The following is an 18,279-nucleotide window of genomic DNA, read 5'->3' as shown; positions in this document are numbered from 1 at the left end:
CTTGTTATAGGGTCTGTAAGCGAACAGCATGGATCCTGATCAGACTGCGCGGATGCGCAGGGTGGTCTGGATCCATGCTGGTCGCAAACACATTATGTTTTGGTTTTTCATGACGCGGCTCATATAAAGAATACTGGCTTTCAACTTTCTTAGACCTAATAACTTTTGTGTAGGAGATATTTTATAAAATTCTTAAACTGTCCATTTTAAAGTCATTTTTTAACAAATGTCTTTTTAAATGGCAAGTAAATCAAGAGAAGAAGAGATTACACATGTAAAACATTAGGACGGTTTGTACCTGGTTTATTCAAGGATCTACAAAAATATCTTTTTATTCAGGTTTCTCAAAAACAGCAACTATAGTCAGAGCCATAATATTTCATTATAAGTATCAGAACATTACTGTAGAACCAACCTTTAGAAGTTAAACTTTTCATTGCTATTCCACTCCTGTCTTCTTCATAAAGACATCAAATTCTTGTTTTCTGCTTTTATTGTCTTACATGAAAAGTTTTTAGATTCTGATGAATTGTTGTTTTTCATGACAAGACAGAAATATTTCTCTTTGTTCTAAACATTTTGTCATTTATAGGAACATTCAAGAATTTGATTTATATTTTCTTGCATAATATTTCAGTAAGGTTTACTGACTTTTAAAATAAGAAATTCAATATCATGTTATATTAGGCCAAACAATGAAAATGTTATGTTTGTTGTTGACTTCCTGGCTTAAACTCTGGCTGATATTTTGTCACCAACACCACCCATTTGATTACATGAATATGTTGTGTTTTTTTTTTTTCTCAAAAATATGATTTTTTATTAAAAGCCAAGTAAAACAAAAACTAAAATATCAGATAATCTATTCCACTAAGACAGATGATATTATAATACAAAATGAATGGAACTGCATTAGGGTTTTTTTTTTTTCAGGAAATATTTTATGTAACATAAAGTCAAATTCTTTGTCTCTGTTTTTAGCTCATCTGAGCACAGAATGCTTTGGTGGCACTTTGACCTTTACATACACTGATATCTATTATATAATAGAAAACATGTTTTTAAAAATTTCTTGTGTGAAACTTGACTTATTACATAATGTGAGTACTGTTGGGAAAAGGCGTAAATTGAAACAAACAAACAAACATAATGTGAGCCTAAAATTTTTTGTTTTGTATCAGGAGCCATATGAAATGCTACAGCAAAATTTTAAAATCATTGTTTTGGACTTAAAAATGGCTTTGCCTTTAGAAAACTGTCTTTAAATCTTGTCGTCTAAAATTACAATGTTCAGAGCTTAGGTATTTAACATGAAAAGTCACCTTGTGGCCTTCAACTTATTAGTTATCCTTGGGGTCAAATTTGACTCTAAATTAAAAGAGATTTACAGTTTAGATATTCAGCTTGCAGCATTGACTAGTGGACTTATCTCAAGTTGTATGAATCAAGACCCTAATATATTGCTAAAAAATACCGCTCCTTAAAATTGTGACCAAGTAAAATACTTTTGCATTCAAAAATTTATAACCTTTTCTAGTAAAGGATCTCAGTGAGTGATAAATATCCATTATGGCTTTCTTGTTATTTGAACAGAAACTATGTCATAGAGATTGTTTAGCCGTAACTGTAAAGTGAATTAAGATTTCATTGTCTGCACACTTGAAGCAGACAATTTCAACCTGGTGATACAAAATACAAAATCAATAATATATTTTATGCCATAGATATATACTGTTAAAATTATCTGACAAAATGACAAATCCAGAAAATCTACTTGACAATTGACAAATTTACTGAGGTGATATAGAATAACTGAGCAATTTTAAATATTTTAGAAACTTTTTTGTTTTAATTTTATTGGCTCTGACAAATTATTTGTTTCAACCCAGAGAGTTTTTAAGTTAAAAATCAATTCATTTTTACACATTGATGCCTTTAGCAAAATTGTTAAAATTGCTTTAATTCCTTTAATGGAAGGTTATGGTATTTATACATCATAAAAGAGAGGGTATTAAGAGTAAAATGGCAATAATTCTTAGTGACCTTGATCATTTCTTCAAGGTCAGAATCACATGCATCTAGATTCTGGCTTTTTTTAAAAGGAATGTTAAATAGCTCAGTAGTGATTTTTGTTATGGATTGTTGTCAAGCTGTTCAGATTGTGACTTTGTGAAAAAGGTATTGAAAAGAGGAAAAAGTTATACACAGAATATTTCCACAAATCTTGAAAAGGTCAGATCACACAAGAGCAATGAAAAAAAAGCAAATAGTTGACAATTGCAGACCTTAGAGACTTTCAATACTGCCTTACTGAATTATAGAACATTGGATAACACTGTTGTTTAACAAAATAGAAAAAAAAAGCAGATTTGAAATAATTTTACTGTTGTTTTTCAACAGTTACAGATATCAAGAACTTTGCATTATGTATAGATCGATACATTATTATATTGTTTCAGTCAATAAGAGATGCATGGTATGTGGTATAACTTTTTCTGTTTTAAAATATATATCTAACCAAGATTTTCATTTTAGGTTTCTTATATATGAGTCCATTTCTCCACAAATTTTTGACTGCCACACAATATATAGCTCCTCTTATGGCAAATTTTGACACAAAATCTGGAGGGCGTTCATCTACTGTAATATACAAAAATGTTGGTAAGTAAACCTGATTTTTTTATATGAGAATAAAGCTGTTGCTGAATATGTGCCACTTCTGAGAAAATAACTCTTTTGAGGAAATAGATGGGTTTTTTTTTTCTCAAAGAAAATTAGATCAACAAATTTGTTATATTTAGAAAGATAATTGCTGATCATTAATATTTAACAAACTATATTAGAAAAAAATATATATATAGGAAAAGATTTTCCTATTTGTTTTACATTTTTATATTGATTTAAAACAAATTCACATAACCATTCAATGCCAAACTGTTGTAGCATATTATGACATTCAATAAAATGTTACAACATTTTTGCAAGGAGCACTTAGATTATGAAATATCACAGATTTGTGTAAATATGAAGAATAATAATTATTCTTGTATATAAGCTTACAATGAATTGTATATAACTCTATTTCCTCGGGGGATTTATTTTCTCTCTGAAAGTGTTCGCTAGAGGCAACAGCATTTATATAATAAGATTCATGCATTTAAATAATGAGTGTTCTATTTTAGGTTTCCTGTATATGAGCCCATTTTTACACCAATGGCTTACGGCAACTCAGTATATCGCGCCATTAATGGCAAACTTTGATACGAAAATTGGAAATAGCTCAGAAATAATGTTTTCGAACGTGGGTGAGTCGAGCACTTCACCAGTGTGTGTAACGTAACAATTGTAGTAACCTCCCTTTTTCTTTCTTCAGTTTGTGTATGTAATTACCTCCCTTTATTTACTCACAAATGGCTTGTCTTCAAATGAGTGTATTTATATTTGCTGTGACCTTTCTTAGAACAGAGTGCTTATATCATGTGTCTTTAACACCATTATAATGGTAATAATTGGCAAGACAAATTGACATTAACTGCTGTTCCTTGTGTATATGGAATGTAACTATCCAATTAAAGTGAACTAAACTATTCAGTTAAAATGATAATAACTTTTCAATTAGAGTAGAATAAAAGTATACAGTTCAAGAGATAATAAGTATTTAATTGAAAAGAATTACATATTCAGAGAGACAATAAACTAAACTAAACTATTCAATAAAAAAAGTATAACTCAGTTCAGTTACAGAGAGTATAACTAGCACTGTGGCATTACATAGCTGTTTGAGGGATAAAATTTTGGCATGAAATATTTAAATGTTATATTTTACAGAAAACTCTCAATAAATATGAATTACTTGTTTTAAAATGCCAAATTTTAAAAACAACTATGTGAATATTTAGATACAAAACATGAATAGTTTTTTCAACTTAAAAAATGCTTGCCTAATTTTTACAAAGGTTAAAGACATGTTGATATGCATTCTGTATGACTTCATAGCATTTTCTTTATTGCTTCATATATTGATATTGTAGCTCTTTTTTAATAAGCAGATATCTTTCCTTCAAAGTTTTACTGTAAGAGGAAAAATGCATCTCTTCAAAGAAACAAATATGTAAATTTTACCAAAAGTTTATCAACTGTATAAATGTTATAAAAGTGTTTATGCATTTTAATTTTTCTTATGATATTCTCTTTATAATAATGTAATTATAGAGAATATAAAACTATTCAGTTAAAAAGTACTAGTAATTTATTGCTTTAATGCTTAGATAATGTGTCTGTAACTTTCACTTCAAGGACTTTCAAAATTGAACGTATCTTATTGTTTTCTTTTGTCACAATTTTTATGCTTCTTAAATTTTATCAGATTTAAGTATAACCTTTATCATTTATTATTTTCTTAGAAAAAAAAGCATTTTTATCTTTACAGTAGACCTATTAATGTATATTCTTTTTCAACTTTATTTAGATGTTTTTCACATAGCTTCCAAAATGCCTCATTCACAATATTTTGATCAATAAAAATACATGTATTAAAATTTAGACAATGCAGGAGTTTTCTCAAGATTTTTTCAAGCTTTTTAAGACAGCAGTCAGAACTCATGTCCATTTGCAAACCATTTTATCCATCAATTTAAAACTGTATAGATTGCCACCCATGCAATACTTGATAAGCTAGATTGCTCTTTTATTAATGTTATTTTTGATATTGCAGTCATTCATACTATGACAACCACCAACAAATGGACAATGTCATTGACTTTAATGCACTTGCCCATCTCTGCTGTAGGTTTAGTAATCAAGTCAGGAACTTTGTTTTAGGGCATCCACCAACAAATGGTAAAGGTCATTGACCTTAATGCACTTGCCCATCTCTGCTGTAGGTTTAGTAATCAAGTCAGGAACTTTGTTTTAGGGCATCCACCAACAAATGGTTAAGATCATTGACCTTAATGCACTTGCCCATCTCTGCTGTATGTTTAGTAATCATGTCAGGAACTTTATTTTAGGGAATCCACCAACAAATGGTTAAGGTCATTGACCTTAATGCACTTGCCCATCTCTGCTGTAAGTTTAGTAATCAAGTCAGGAACTTTGTTTTAGGGAATCCACCAACAAATGGTTAAGATCATTGACCTTAATGCACTTGCCCATCTCTGCTGTAAGTTTAGTAATCAAGTCAGGAACTTTGTTTTAGGGCATCCACCAACAAATGGTTAAGATCATTGACCTTAATGCACTTGCCCATCTCTGCTGTAGGTTTAGTAATCATGTCAGGAACTTTATTTTAGGGAATCCACCAACAAATGGTTAAGGTCACTGACCTTATGCATGCACTCTGCTGTAGCCCATCTCTGCTGTAATCATTACCTAATGTTAGTTATCAAGTCAGGAACTTTGTTTTAGGGCATCCACCAACAAATGGTTAAGATCATTGACCTCACTGACCTTAATGCACTTAAGCCTTGCCCCATCTCTGCTGTAAGTTTAGTAATCATGTCCCGTCAGGAACTTTGTTTTAGGGAATCCAACCAACAAATGGTTAAGGTCATGACCTTAATGCACACTTGCCCATCTCTGCCCCACTTGCCCATCTCTGCTGTAAGTTTAGTAATCATGTCAGGAACTTTGTTTTAGGGCATCCACCAACAAATGGTTAAGGTCACTGACCTTAATGCACTAGCCCATCTCTGCTGTAAGTTTAGTAATCCCGTCAGGAACTTTGTTTTAGGGCATCCACCAACAAATGGTTAAGGTCACTGACCTTAATGCACTAGCCCATCTCTGCTGTAAGTTTAGTAATCCCGTCAGGAACTTTGTTTTAGGGCATCCACCAACAAATGGTTAAGGTCACTGACCTTAATGCACTTGCCCATCTCTGCTGTAAGTTAAGTAATCCCGTCAGGAACTTTGTTTTAGGGAATCCACCAACAAATGGTTAGGTTCACTAACCTTAATGCACTTGCCCATCTCTGCTGTAAGTTAAGTAATCCCGTCAGGAACTTTGTTTTAGGGAATCCACCAACAAATGGTTAAGTTCACTGACCTTAATGCACTTGCCCATCTGTGCTGTAGGTTTAGTAATCAAGTTAGGAACTTTGTTTTAGGGCAGCCACCATCAAATGGTTAAGGTCACTGACCTTATAATGCACTTGCCCATCTCTGCTGTAAGTTTAGTAATCATGTCAGGAACTTTGTTTTAGGGAATCCACCAACAAATGGTTAAGGTCACTGACCTTAATGCTCTTGTCCATCTCTGCTGTATGTTTAGTAATCCCGTCAGGAACTTTGTTTTGGGGCATCCACCAAGAAATGGATAAGGTCACTGACCTTAATGCTCTTGTCCATCTCTGCTGTATGTTTAGTCATCCCGTCAGGAACTTTGTTTTAGGGCATCCACCAACAAATGGTTTAGGTCACTGACCTTAATGCACTTGCCCATCTCTGCTGTAAGTTTAGTAATCCCGTCAGGAACTTTGTTTTAGGGAATCCACCAAAAAATGGTTAACGTCACTGACCTTATAATGCACTTGCCCATCTCTGCTGTAAGTTTAGTTATCAAGTCAGGAACTTTGTTTTAGGGCAGCCACCAACAAATGGTTAAGGTCATTGACCTTAATGCACTTGCTCATCTGTGCTGTAGGTTAAGTAATCAAGTCAGGAACTTTGTTTTTAATGTGCATTCACCTAGCTGCATATGGAAGGTTGGTGATTCTACTCAGACCCTTTTGTGGCTGAAATAATTCAGGGAGGGGTACCTGAGGACATGTTCCCGTTATGTGACCTATTAATATTGGTGGGCCTCCACAAAAAAACTGAACATTACAGATTGGCTTTATGATTATGATGCTGCAAACAAACATTCACAAATACCCAAACTATGATTCTTTAACTAAAACAACAATTTCCAATTTATAGCCAAATGTGTTCAATAAGAAAATTACCTTTTCTGGTATGAACATTGTAAATGGAGCGATTAAACTTGTAGCATCTCGAGATTCCATAGGGAAAACAGACACAAGTATATATTCATCATTATAGAGGGATTAGTAAACTGAGGTCAGATAGGAATACTGTGAAAGAGGCATTCTGAGAAATTCTCATTGATTCTTTACCTCTGTTTTCTTTCAATTATTTTTCCTAGACATTTAACTGATGTTATGCCAGCTAAATTTCTTACTAGGTTTCACACGACAATTTTTTTATTTGCATATCATTCTGTAGCATATACTTATTTATATACAAGGTGACACTATTTGTAATTTTGTTGAATTATACAAGAAATATAAAATCTTATTAAGCTGATTTAATAAAGGAACAAATAATATTTCAAAATTGTAGTAGAATATTTTATGAAAATTAATTACAAATAAAATGTGTAGTATTATTAAATGTAACAAAGTAATAAGTAAATTGCATTGTCAAATTTTTATCTTAAATGTTTGAATTTTTCACATATATTTCTACCAAATGATTGAATTCTAGGAATGTATTTAGTTTGGCATACAAGCTGGACCATATAAGCCAATCACATTGTCTGTAAGATAAGCTTGGTCTTTATTTTATTTAACATCAACATTTTATGTCTAAGTCTTGAAATTTCATATTTTCTGTAATATGAAGTTAATTTGTCAAACATAATAAGTGATCTTAATATTTTAATTCAATTAGGCACTGCTTAATAGAGTATTGATAGACAATTAAAAACAGGCTGTCATAATATTACAAATTATGTATTTAATATAAATATAGATTTTTTGTTTAGATAGAAAATTACAAAGATACTAATAATTCTAAATTTTTTAATAAACTTTGTTGTCAATTTTTTTTTTTTTTTTTTGCATTTTTTGAATGTTGTAAATTTTATTAAAGTTCCTTCAAACGTTAGACATGAAATAAAGTGTTGATAAAGATTCACCCAATTCTTAGAAATGAAATAGCTGTCAGTACACACTGTCGGGACTATCTGGTAAAACTTGGAAATCAATCAGTTTTAGGCTGACTGAGTGTTAAATAGTGTTTTTTACCCTTTCAAATTCTTATTTCGGTCTTCAGTTTTGTTTATATGTGTAATCAAGATATTACCACATTGATATCTGTTTCAAGTTTTACCCAAATATTTGGCTTTCAAGAACATGATTATTTCTACAAAAAAGACCAATGAAGATAAACCTTTCTTCAACTTTAATGAATCTCATCTTATCAGAGAAAAACAATGGTACCTTTTCAAAAGAAAAAAATGGGAAGAAGGTATGGTTTTAAACAATAAAAAAACTGAATACTGTGAGTGTCTTAAAATTAAGTAAATCATATAAGTCAGCCAGATGGTCCCGGAAATTATATAATTAGATAGTTTCCTTCCTTTCTTTTCTTCTCTTTGTCTTCATTAAACTTGTTATGAATATATGAATATTAATTCAGAATCACCATATTATAACCTTATTATGATTCTAAGCAGTATATACAATAGAAAAATAGATTATGATCATCACCAAGTATATTTTGCTTATTTTTGTGCAAGTTGTTTGTATGCATTTATAGCAGCAATAATGTTTGCTTTATAAGGCATTAACGAATTATGTCTGTTTCTGGTGTCCCTTCAGTACCTTTTCATAAACAGTCTGGCAGATTAGATTTTCTTTTTTCTTACCCAAAATTTTAGCACTATATGGGAATTGCTGGGAAGTAATTGGCCAAATACGGCTGGGTTTATAAGGACACTTTAAATATAATCATAATTATTTGTGGTTCGATCCCCGGAAGATGCTTTGGTAGTTTAGCACGGAGGAAGGTAGTCTAGTACTGGTGTAACTCTCCAGGAACAACGGTTAGGAAACTACCCGCCTATATGACTGAAATACTGTTGGAAAAAGGCGTAAAATGACACAAACAAACAAACAAAATAATTATTTGTGTCATACTGCAATGGTTTTGAGTCTCACCTAGGAAATAGGGGAAGGCTATGCCATGAGGATACAATTGGTATGATGTTCTACTCCGGTATCGGATTGGTTTCTGAAATTGTAAATTAGCCTGGGTAGAATAGAGCAGAAGGTCTCCAAAATGACCTTTATAGTGTTAACCCTTAATATAATAACATCATATAAATTCTTTCTGGCATATAATATCAGCTATAAGTGACTTTTCTAATTTGACTTGTCCATATTTCAATCTGTATAAAACCGTTTATAAATTTAAAAAATTTGAATTTGATTTCTACTGAATAAAGAACATTGCAGACCATGATCAGACAGTACAGATGTGCTGTCCTGAGTCTTGGTCTGCACTGGTGGCATGGGTAGATAAAGTTGCTGCCAGCAGGGTAAGGGTTAGAACCGGGCGTCCCAAATACAAACTCGTTCATAAATTACATTGTCAGTGTGCCTTATAACCAAACCAACCAAAAAGTGAATAAGACAAAGCATTAATAAAAAATGTGCAATACGTGACCTGCATTTTAATGATTTATATGAAATGTATCTATTAATATGCAATTAAGTGTTTCCCATTTTAAACCCAGAAACAGACATAATTGTTTTTTAACTTTGTGAATAATGATTTAAAATGTATGATGTGTTTTGCTGTGATTAACATAATTAATCATTTATTCAAACATGCAGAAGCAATCTTAGATTTGTCATAATATTACGATCATCGTTAAGACGCCTAGCTGTATACGGGAAAATTTTGTCAGTGTTTTAAAAACTGCCATCTGTTATCAAATTAATATGCTATAACAGTATTCATTTTGAATTTCCATATTAGGTAATTCAACTTGCATGTAGTTGAAATTGCATCAAAAAGCTAAAATTATTGTCATTTGTATTGAAGACATATTTATATTTTCTGATGATATAAATAAAGATCTGCTTCTGGATAGTTGGCTAAATGCTGTGGAATAGGCCACCTAACATTTCAAGAATTTTTTTTACCTTTTTCTCAAAATTTTTTTTAGACAGAGGTATTATTATAAGACTTTAGTGAGCTTGAGAAATCGATTGATTAATTTAATAATTATTTTAGAATATCTTTTGACCAAGTCTTTGCCTTTATTTCATTTTGTCATAATTTAAGAAAAATAAATAGCTTAAAAAATTGATAGATAATAAAGAATAATACCAAAAGATACTTTGTGAATATTTTTGTCACATAAGACAACAGCCCGTTAGTTATTTTTATGATAGGTTAAACCATTAAAGTTATTTTTAAAAATGGTCACTAAGTTATTTTTAAAATGGTCACTATTCCACAGCTTAAATTTTAACTCACTTCATATGAAAAAGCAAAGTTTAATTACAACAAAGCATTCCATGCTGTACACAATTATTCTATTTCTGCATTCTTTAGATTGTTTTAACTTTTTTTTTTTTTCAAAATAATTCTTACAGTTTTTCGTAAAGGTAAATTAATTGATAATGTTTGTAACTATATAACATGTATAATACATGCATTGTTTTACAGACCAAAAATTTGTTGTTGAATGGCGTGACGTACATCTAAAGGACCAAAACGGTAGGTCGGATGAAGGTACAGAATTTTCTTATATCATACTTTGAATGTCATTGTGAATGTCCCAGTATTAATTACGCTACTTTCTGACATTTTAAAATGATAACTTACTACCTATGAATGAAATAAATTCTAGATGAGTCGCTTGAATCTCTTGTTTGATAAAACAGATATATATAATTTCTATCGAGCCAGTCTTTAAAGACCAGCTTTTTAGAAAAAGGTCCCTGTTGAAGATGGTCTCTCAATAAAGGTATTTTAGATCATCGATTGATTGAAAAATATATGCATTAATTGCCATCCGTTAGTGACTATTTGTGGTCATTATTGGTTGATGCTTTGAAGCACAATTTCCCTTGCACATATCTTACGGAGACTTAAGAAAAACTAGTGAACAGAAATATGGGTAATGTTAAAAATTCGGTCTGCTGTAATGGCCCCCTTTTCTTCGTTACCTACACAAACAGACAACCCATTTACCTCAAATCGATTGTTAAATGTTTATTGTCCTGACTTTGTTCAGAAGACAATTGTCAACTAAGTTTCTGAGATTTCGGTCAAAACTTTATAGAAGTTGTTGGGCCAACAGTATCAAGCCTGTTTAGATAGTACTGATAATTCTTGCTGGCCTGAATGCATTAATATTGTCGGTTTCAGTGTCAAAATTGAGTGAATCAGTCTCTTTGTTTACTTAATGTACATACAATTATGACATGTTTTGAGGACTAGCGTGATTTTGTTAAATGTATTATTGTGGTTAGAGGGAAATAATAATTTATATTGCTGTTGTATAGAAATAAAAACATCTTATGCGTAAATAAAAACAATTTACAATCATCAAACAATGAGGTTGGTAAACATGTATTGTAAATACTTTAATTCAGTTCAATGTTTGTGAACAACTCAAATTGTACTCTTCAATTGAAATTAAATGTACATTTATTGGAAGCAAAGTATTGTTGAATATTGTGTAGATAAATACATTGACAGGAGAACATTTGTTTAAGCCTTCATTGATCAATCATAGTTGGTGATTTATCTAATTGGTTCAAGTCTTTGTAGATCAATCCTAGTTTGTTCAAGCCTTTGTAGATCAATCCTAGTTTGTTCAAGCCTTTGTTGATCAATCCTAGTTTGTTCAAGCCTTTGTTGATCAATTCTAGTTTGTTTAAGCCATTCTTGATCAATCCTAGTTTGTTCAAGCCTAATTGTTGATCAATCCTATTTGGTCCTAGTTGGTTCAGCCTTTGTTGTTCAACCCTAAAGTAAATCCAAGTCTTTGTTGATCAACCCTAGTTGGTTCAAGCATTTGTTGATCAACTCTAAGTTTTTTCAAGCATTTGATGATCAAGCCTAGTTTGTTCAAGCCTTTGTTGATCAAAACTAGTTGGTTCAAGCCTTTTTTGATCAAAACTAGTTGGTTCAAGCCTTTGTTGATCAACTCTAAGTTGGTTCAAGCCTTTGTTGATCAAGCCTAGTTTGTTCAAGCTTTTGTTGATTAAGCCTAGTTGGTTCAAGCCTTTGTTGATCAAAACTAGTTGGTTCAAGCCTTTGTTGATCAAAACTAGTTTGTTCAAGCCTTTGTTCAAGCCTTTGTTGATGGAAACTAGTTGGTTCAAGCCTTTGTTGATCAAGCCTAGTTGGTTCAATCCATTTGTTGATCAAAAATAGTTGGTTCAAGCCTTTGTTGATCAAAACTAGTTGGTTTAATTTAATTTATTGATCACTTCAAGTTTGTGAAAGCCTTTGTTGATCAACCTTAGTTGGTTCCTTTAACATTTGTTGATCATCCCTTAAGTTGGTTAAAAAACTTAAAACCTTTGTTTTCCAACCCTTAGATGATAGATTACTTGGTTCACAAATGGAAGGTTAACGTTATTGCAGTTTTAGTCATAATGAAGATAATAAGAATACATAAAAGTTTAACCTACAGGCATTTTCTGTTTCTTGAAGTGGCAATCAATTTCTTCTGCATCATCAAGTTTTCAATTTTCTTTTATAAGAAAAAAAGTTAAAGAAAGACAGTTTTCCTGGTATTTTTTGCTTGTTTGGAGAACTACCAATTAGGCTATGTTAATTTCTTTCCATATTGACTTTTCTTAAAGAATGTTACGAGAAACAATAAAAGTTTAATATTGAGAAAATCTTATAATTCTATATATTACTGTGTATAGTTTGTTTTTTCCCCGAGAAACTTATTTGCACATTGGAGTTTCTCTCTTGTTATCACACCAGATGGCATCAGTTGTTCTACATATAAATGCCTGTTGGTGCTTGATATGTTAATATGTGCATGGTGGGGTACACCAGAATTATAACAAATTACAGGTCAGCATCAGTACGAGTTTATCTTTTTCCTGGTGTTAGAATGTCCTGCTTTAACTTTAGAACTGTCCATTAATTGTCATTGTAAGGGATATCAAGATAATTATCTTAAAGGGACTCCACTGGGTTTTTTTTGACATGATGGAACTGGAAATTATGATTATTTGAGATTAATGTTCAATTTGATATAGATCCAGACCAATAACTTGCATGCAAGTCAAGTCTTTCACTTACTTATTTTTCCAGAATTTTTCTTCTAATTGTGAAAAACTACCCATAATCAAGCTAAGAATAGCTTTAAAATTTTGATTTTTAATCTGAGTAATTCTGAATTATCTTTTTTGCATAGCTTTCTGTTTTATGTGCCCCAGCTGGTTTATGTTAGAAATATAAGTTTATGTTTATGACTTTTGAATCTCAGTGGAGTTCCTTTAAGATGGTCAGCAAACAGTATAGAGTCAGGTCAGACTGGTGGCAAAGTGATATCACTTTAGGTTCCAGCAGTGGAAGGGTTAAATTGTGTCATTGAACAATAAATAAGACAAACATTTCTTTCATTTCCCATCTCAAATTTCCCCTTTTCATGCTAGCCAACTGGTTATGTGGCCTACAAACATTCAACTTGAAATTAAAAGACCACAAAATGCATCAGATCCACTGAGTGCTACAATTACGACACATGCCAATATGCCTAGCTTGAGGACTGTGCAATAAAAGGTGTTGTTAGGTTCTAGTACTATTCAAGACATATCCATTGACATTCTTCTCTCATAGCTTTTGAGGTTGAGAAATATGATTCAAAATTGATGGAGAGAACTATAATGATACGAATTGTTTCACAATCAAATGTATGTTCATTCCCGAGTATGTTCATTCCCTGCTATTACTACAACATCCCAAGCACACACATTTATGACCATCTTATTTCCTCCATGTTTTATTTTATTTTTATTTTTTGATAGAAAGGTGTACCTTTAACCTTTATTATCAATATTATTATTGTTGTTTACAGTGCACTTGCATATCCTGTATTATGTGTTGATAATAAATAAATTTAAAGACCAATCATTGCCTAAATTTTCTGGTGTTATTGAAGTCCAAAATGATTGTGTTTGACTTTATCGTGTTAAGAAAAAACAAGATGAGACTTGAGTTAGTCTTTGACCCTCCTTGATTTACAATATGAAATTTTGAATAGTTCCACATACCAGACTGTTAAATTTGACCAGTGAGATATAAATTGATATCTCTCACTGAATTTAGCTATCTGTTAAAATTTATTACTATTTAACTTGCAAGAAATTAAATGAAGTCCTGTTTATAAAGATATCTTCTTTATAAAGATTTCTAATGGCAAAAAATGATATATGCTGAACGCCTGTTAATTTTTGTTGTGTATCATATTTTAATTTTACAATATTAAAACACCTCTAAAACAAAGGTTGTGGTTGGTCTTTAAACAAATTATTTAAATTTTAATAAGCAATTCTCATTATAGTATTATTCATTTCAGACACTGGTTCATTCCGGTTTCAAGCAATTCTTCATCAAAATGGATCCATAGCCTTTGTTTACAAACAGGTAAATTTTCAAATTATTGTGCAGTATCATTTATCAGCGAGAGATTAAATTCAGTGAAAATCTGAAATGTTTTTGTATGAATTAATTTGCATAATTTGTCAATTCAGAATGATCTATTTTATGATATAAGTAAGAAAACAAATTGCACATGTATCAGAAATTGACAAAACAAAGAGATGATGTATTTTGATGATACAATTATAAAATTGCTGCATGATTTTGAGGTTTAATTTGTTTTTCAAGGTATTTATGTATACAGTTATTATACATACAGTCTAATTGATAGGTTTGTGTGATGCTCACCTTTAAAATAATGCTCATCTATTATTGTATTGTTTTATTATTTAATTGATTATTTTATAAATTAATTGATGATAAAGTTGAACATTAATCTTTCTTTCTATCCGTTGTCACAATTTCTTATCTTTCCTTATTATCACCTTAATTAATTGGCGTATATCTAAAACATTTAAGTAAGACATCAAATTTTGGATGGGCTATCACGTCTATGCTCTCTGACTTTAAAAATAGATGTTACTGATTTTCTGGTAAAGTGGGTGTAACTAAGAAAAGGAAAACAGTATGGTGTACAATGTTTGAAATTTTAATAGTCACTATGTTTTAGTTAGTTACTGCTTTACATGTACTTTTTAATGATCTTAAATTATCTGTTAAGATAGATCAATAGTAGAGCAACCAAATACCTGAATGTCATCTCTTGTTTCAGTATTGACATCCAAGTCACATGACCCTTGGGAGATGTACTGTACTTATTGGATTAGTTTAAACATTTTATCTACTATAAAGATCTACTCTAATGATTTAAAAGGTATTCTCAACTAACCTTGTTTTTGTTTTATTACAGCTAGATGGATGTCAGTTAAAGGAGATGCCAATGCTTTTAAAACGGGAAATTAAAAGAGCATCATTTCAGTTGAATTATTAAATATATTGTATTGTGTTTATCACTTGTGTTTCCATGGTAATAACTGGGTTGTTCTCTGATGAATTTTCAGCTTCCCATTCCAGTGACAAATATATCATCAAAGGCACACAAGGTGGCTGTGGGCATTGCTGATGCATTTTATTTTGATACAGTGTTGGACGATGGTATGGAAGACTGTTCACATGGAATCTGTAGCCAGTTTGATAAAATATGCTTAGCAAATAACTAATATAACATAACTAAATAAAGGCTGATCTTTTTTTTGTTGGTAATGATTAAATATGCCTTACTTTTTGTTCTGAAAGATGTTTCCAAAAGCAGCTTAAAATACCTGAACAACCTTCTTCAGACAATATAACACATTTCATACATGTGGAAATTAGAAATTGGAGTTTAAATATTCCTAACAAGAAAACACAATGAAAAACTAAATGCTTATAGAGAAATCAAGAAAGTTATTTATATTTCTGGCAGAGCAAAATTATATTGGCTGTTTTAGTTCTTTCAGAATATATTTTCAGTATATATTATATTTCAATTATTACAGTCAGATGTCTTTAGATGATTCCTACACATACAAAGTATCAGCCTTTATTGACTTCTTTAACAAACTCTTCAAACAACACTGAAACATAGCGCTAAAGTAAAAAAACTGTTATTTTGTATTCAGCTTTTAGGTTTAGGATACCGGTAAACGGCCATTGATTATTTGAGTGTATGATTGTAATTGCCAAGTTTAAAAAGCACTTAGTCATCAAGTTTGTGAACATTTTTAAGTCAAGTTTAGTCTAGAAAATTGCAAAATCTTGTTTCAGAAAATTAACTGGTTCCCCTGCGAAAGCATGTTCATCAATTCATGAATTTTCATGAACAGTTCATGAATATTCATGAACATCTTTCAATTGTTCATCATCTTGGCAGAAATGTTCATGAACAAATATTCATGAACATTCAAGTTCATGAATATGTATGTCTGTTCACGATCATGTTGATGTGTTCATGAACATTTTGGCATCATTCTTGCTCTGTTCATGAACATTTTGGTATGTTCATGAACAAGCTGACAATAATCATGAACTTTAAAAACAAATTTGTCTTTACAATTTTAACCCATGTGAATACTTTTTAGTGTTAGAAAAAATTTCAGTTCATGAACTCATGAACTGAAAAATTTCAGTTCATGAACTCTCATGAGTTCATGAACTCACTGATCGTCAACAAGAGTTGGCTGACCTTGGTAACACCCATAATGCAAAAGTCAACATGGCCGCCAGAAACAAAGCTCTACATGTGTTTTAACAAACTTTCGGTGCAAACTTACTTAAAAATGGAATAAATAACAATGACTTAGCAAAATGAAGAAAAAGTGATGTATTTACATAATGGACTATATAAAATCTTATGGAAAATTGTGTCAAAGAAATAAATTGAAGAGCAAACTGGCAAGTCGTGAATTCTAATGACAATTCAATTTGTACATAGGGAATCAATGAGCACAGTGTTTAACAAGTTTCATTACTTGTGTTATGGGCTTTTGTGTTTTGTATTTGTACTAAAACACTGTCTATTGTGCATTTTATGGCTGGTACAAATCAGCAGTCTTAGAATTGAATGAAAATTGATTGTGATGTCACATTATTATGACCCCTGGGAGAAGTTTTTGAATTGTTCGTGAACAAGTTCATGAACGTGCATGAACAACAAATGAGACTTTTTTTCTTTCATGGACAATTCATGAATCGATATATTCATGTACATGTTCATGAATATCTTGATTCATGAATTGTCCGTGAACGAAAAAAAGTCTCATTTGTTGTTCATGCACATTCATGAACTTGTCCATGAATATGTTCATGAACAGTTCATGAATTATTCATGGAATTCTCGCAGGGGTTATGTCATTGATAATCACATGTTCCACTAAAGTGTCAATGTGTGCAACAGGAAATAGAAGCATTAAGGGTTACTGAATTTTGTGTGTGGTTTCCAAAGCAATAAGTCATCATTGTTCTGAACATTTTTAAGTCAAGTATAGGAAATCACAACATGGTCTAGAAAATTTGGTTTCAGCATATTATCTGGTTATGTCATAGATGATATGTTAATCCACTAAGTTGTCCATTTTTAGTAGATGAAAAAAAATGACAGTGAAAGGTTAGTTAATATGGTCTTCCAAATACAAACTGGCTTTGAAACCATTAATTGACCCAGTTTAACTATGACAGTTACAATTGTATCTTAAAACTCAGTTGAAAAAAAAACCCAAAGCCTAGAACAAGAAAAACAGCTCCATAAAATCCAGGTTATTTCTGATTAAATCAGTCTTTGAAGCTTTACAAGTAGCTTTCCGAAAATTTATGATTTTTAGTTTAACTTTATTGCATGTGACCTGTGTCATGAAAATGCTTAAAGGAGAGAGTCCAAGGTATTCTTTCAGCATTAAAGCTGTAAATCTGTTTGAATGTGCATTATATCTGAACCAAATATTGACTCATGGGGTTGGGGGAATTATTTCATTTAATTTTTGTTGTCATTTTTAAATCTTTTTTTTTCTTTGGTTCAAATGATAAAAATGATGCTTTTGTGTTGAGTGTCGTTGAAGAGTTTGTGAAATAATTTCATTTTTTAGCTCACCTGTCACAAAGTGACGGTGAGCTTTTGTGATCGCTTTTCGTCCGGCGTCCGTCCGGCCGTCCGTCCGTCCATCCGTCCGTCCGTAAACTTTTACTTTAAATGACATCTCCTCATAAACCACTAAGCCAATTTCATCCAAACTTCACAGGAATGATCCTTTGGTGGTCACCTTTAAAAATTGTTCAAAGAATTTAATTCCATGCAGAACTCTGGTTGCCATGGCAACCGAAAGAAAAAACTTTAAATATCTTCTTTTAAAAAACCATAAGAGCTAGAGCTTAGAT

At 31.4% G+C, this 18,279-nt stretch overlaps 1 protein-coding gene across 10 annotated transcripts in view; it reads left to right on the top strand.

Annotated features, from left to right (window-relative positions):
* Positions 1 to 18,279, top strand: part of LOC132757800 (plexin domain-containing protein 2-like) — a 76,714-nt gene that overhangs the window by 37,288 nt on the left and 21,147 nt on the right. For 4 of the 10 annotated variants that reach the window (XM_060749205.1, XM_060749204.1, XM_060749203.1 and 1 more), the window contains exons 5-8: positions 2,536 to 2,661; positions 10,462 to 10,527; positions 14,348 to 14,415; positions 15,432 to 15,525. In XM_060749205.1, the coding sequence (XP_060605188.1) occupies positions 2,536 to 2,661; positions 10,462 to 10,527; positions 14,348 to 14,415; positions 15,432 to 15,525 (354 nt within the window). Of the gene's footprint in view, positions 1 to 2,535; positions 2,662 to 3,182; positions 3,306 to 10,461; positions 10,528 to 14,347; positions 14,416 to 15,431; positions 15,526 to 18,279 lie in introns of all 10 variants that reach the window. The other 6 variants (XM_060749200.1, XM_060749196.1, XM_060749198.1 and 3 more) reach the window with 6 other exon arrangements.

This window comes from Ruditapes philippinarum, unplaced genomic scaffold (genome assembly GCF_026571515.1).
Source record: "Ruditapes philippinarum isolate M1 unplaced genomic scaffold, ASM2657151v2 ctg1097_1_1_1_1, whole genome shotgun sequence".
Classification (NCBI taxonomy): Eukaryota; Metazoa; Mollusca; class Bivalvia; order Venerida; family Veneridae; genus Ruditapes; species Ruditapes philippinarum.
The sequence above is the reverse complement of the archived record's forward strand: the minus strand, read 5'-3'. Positions and strand labels throughout refer to the sequence as shown.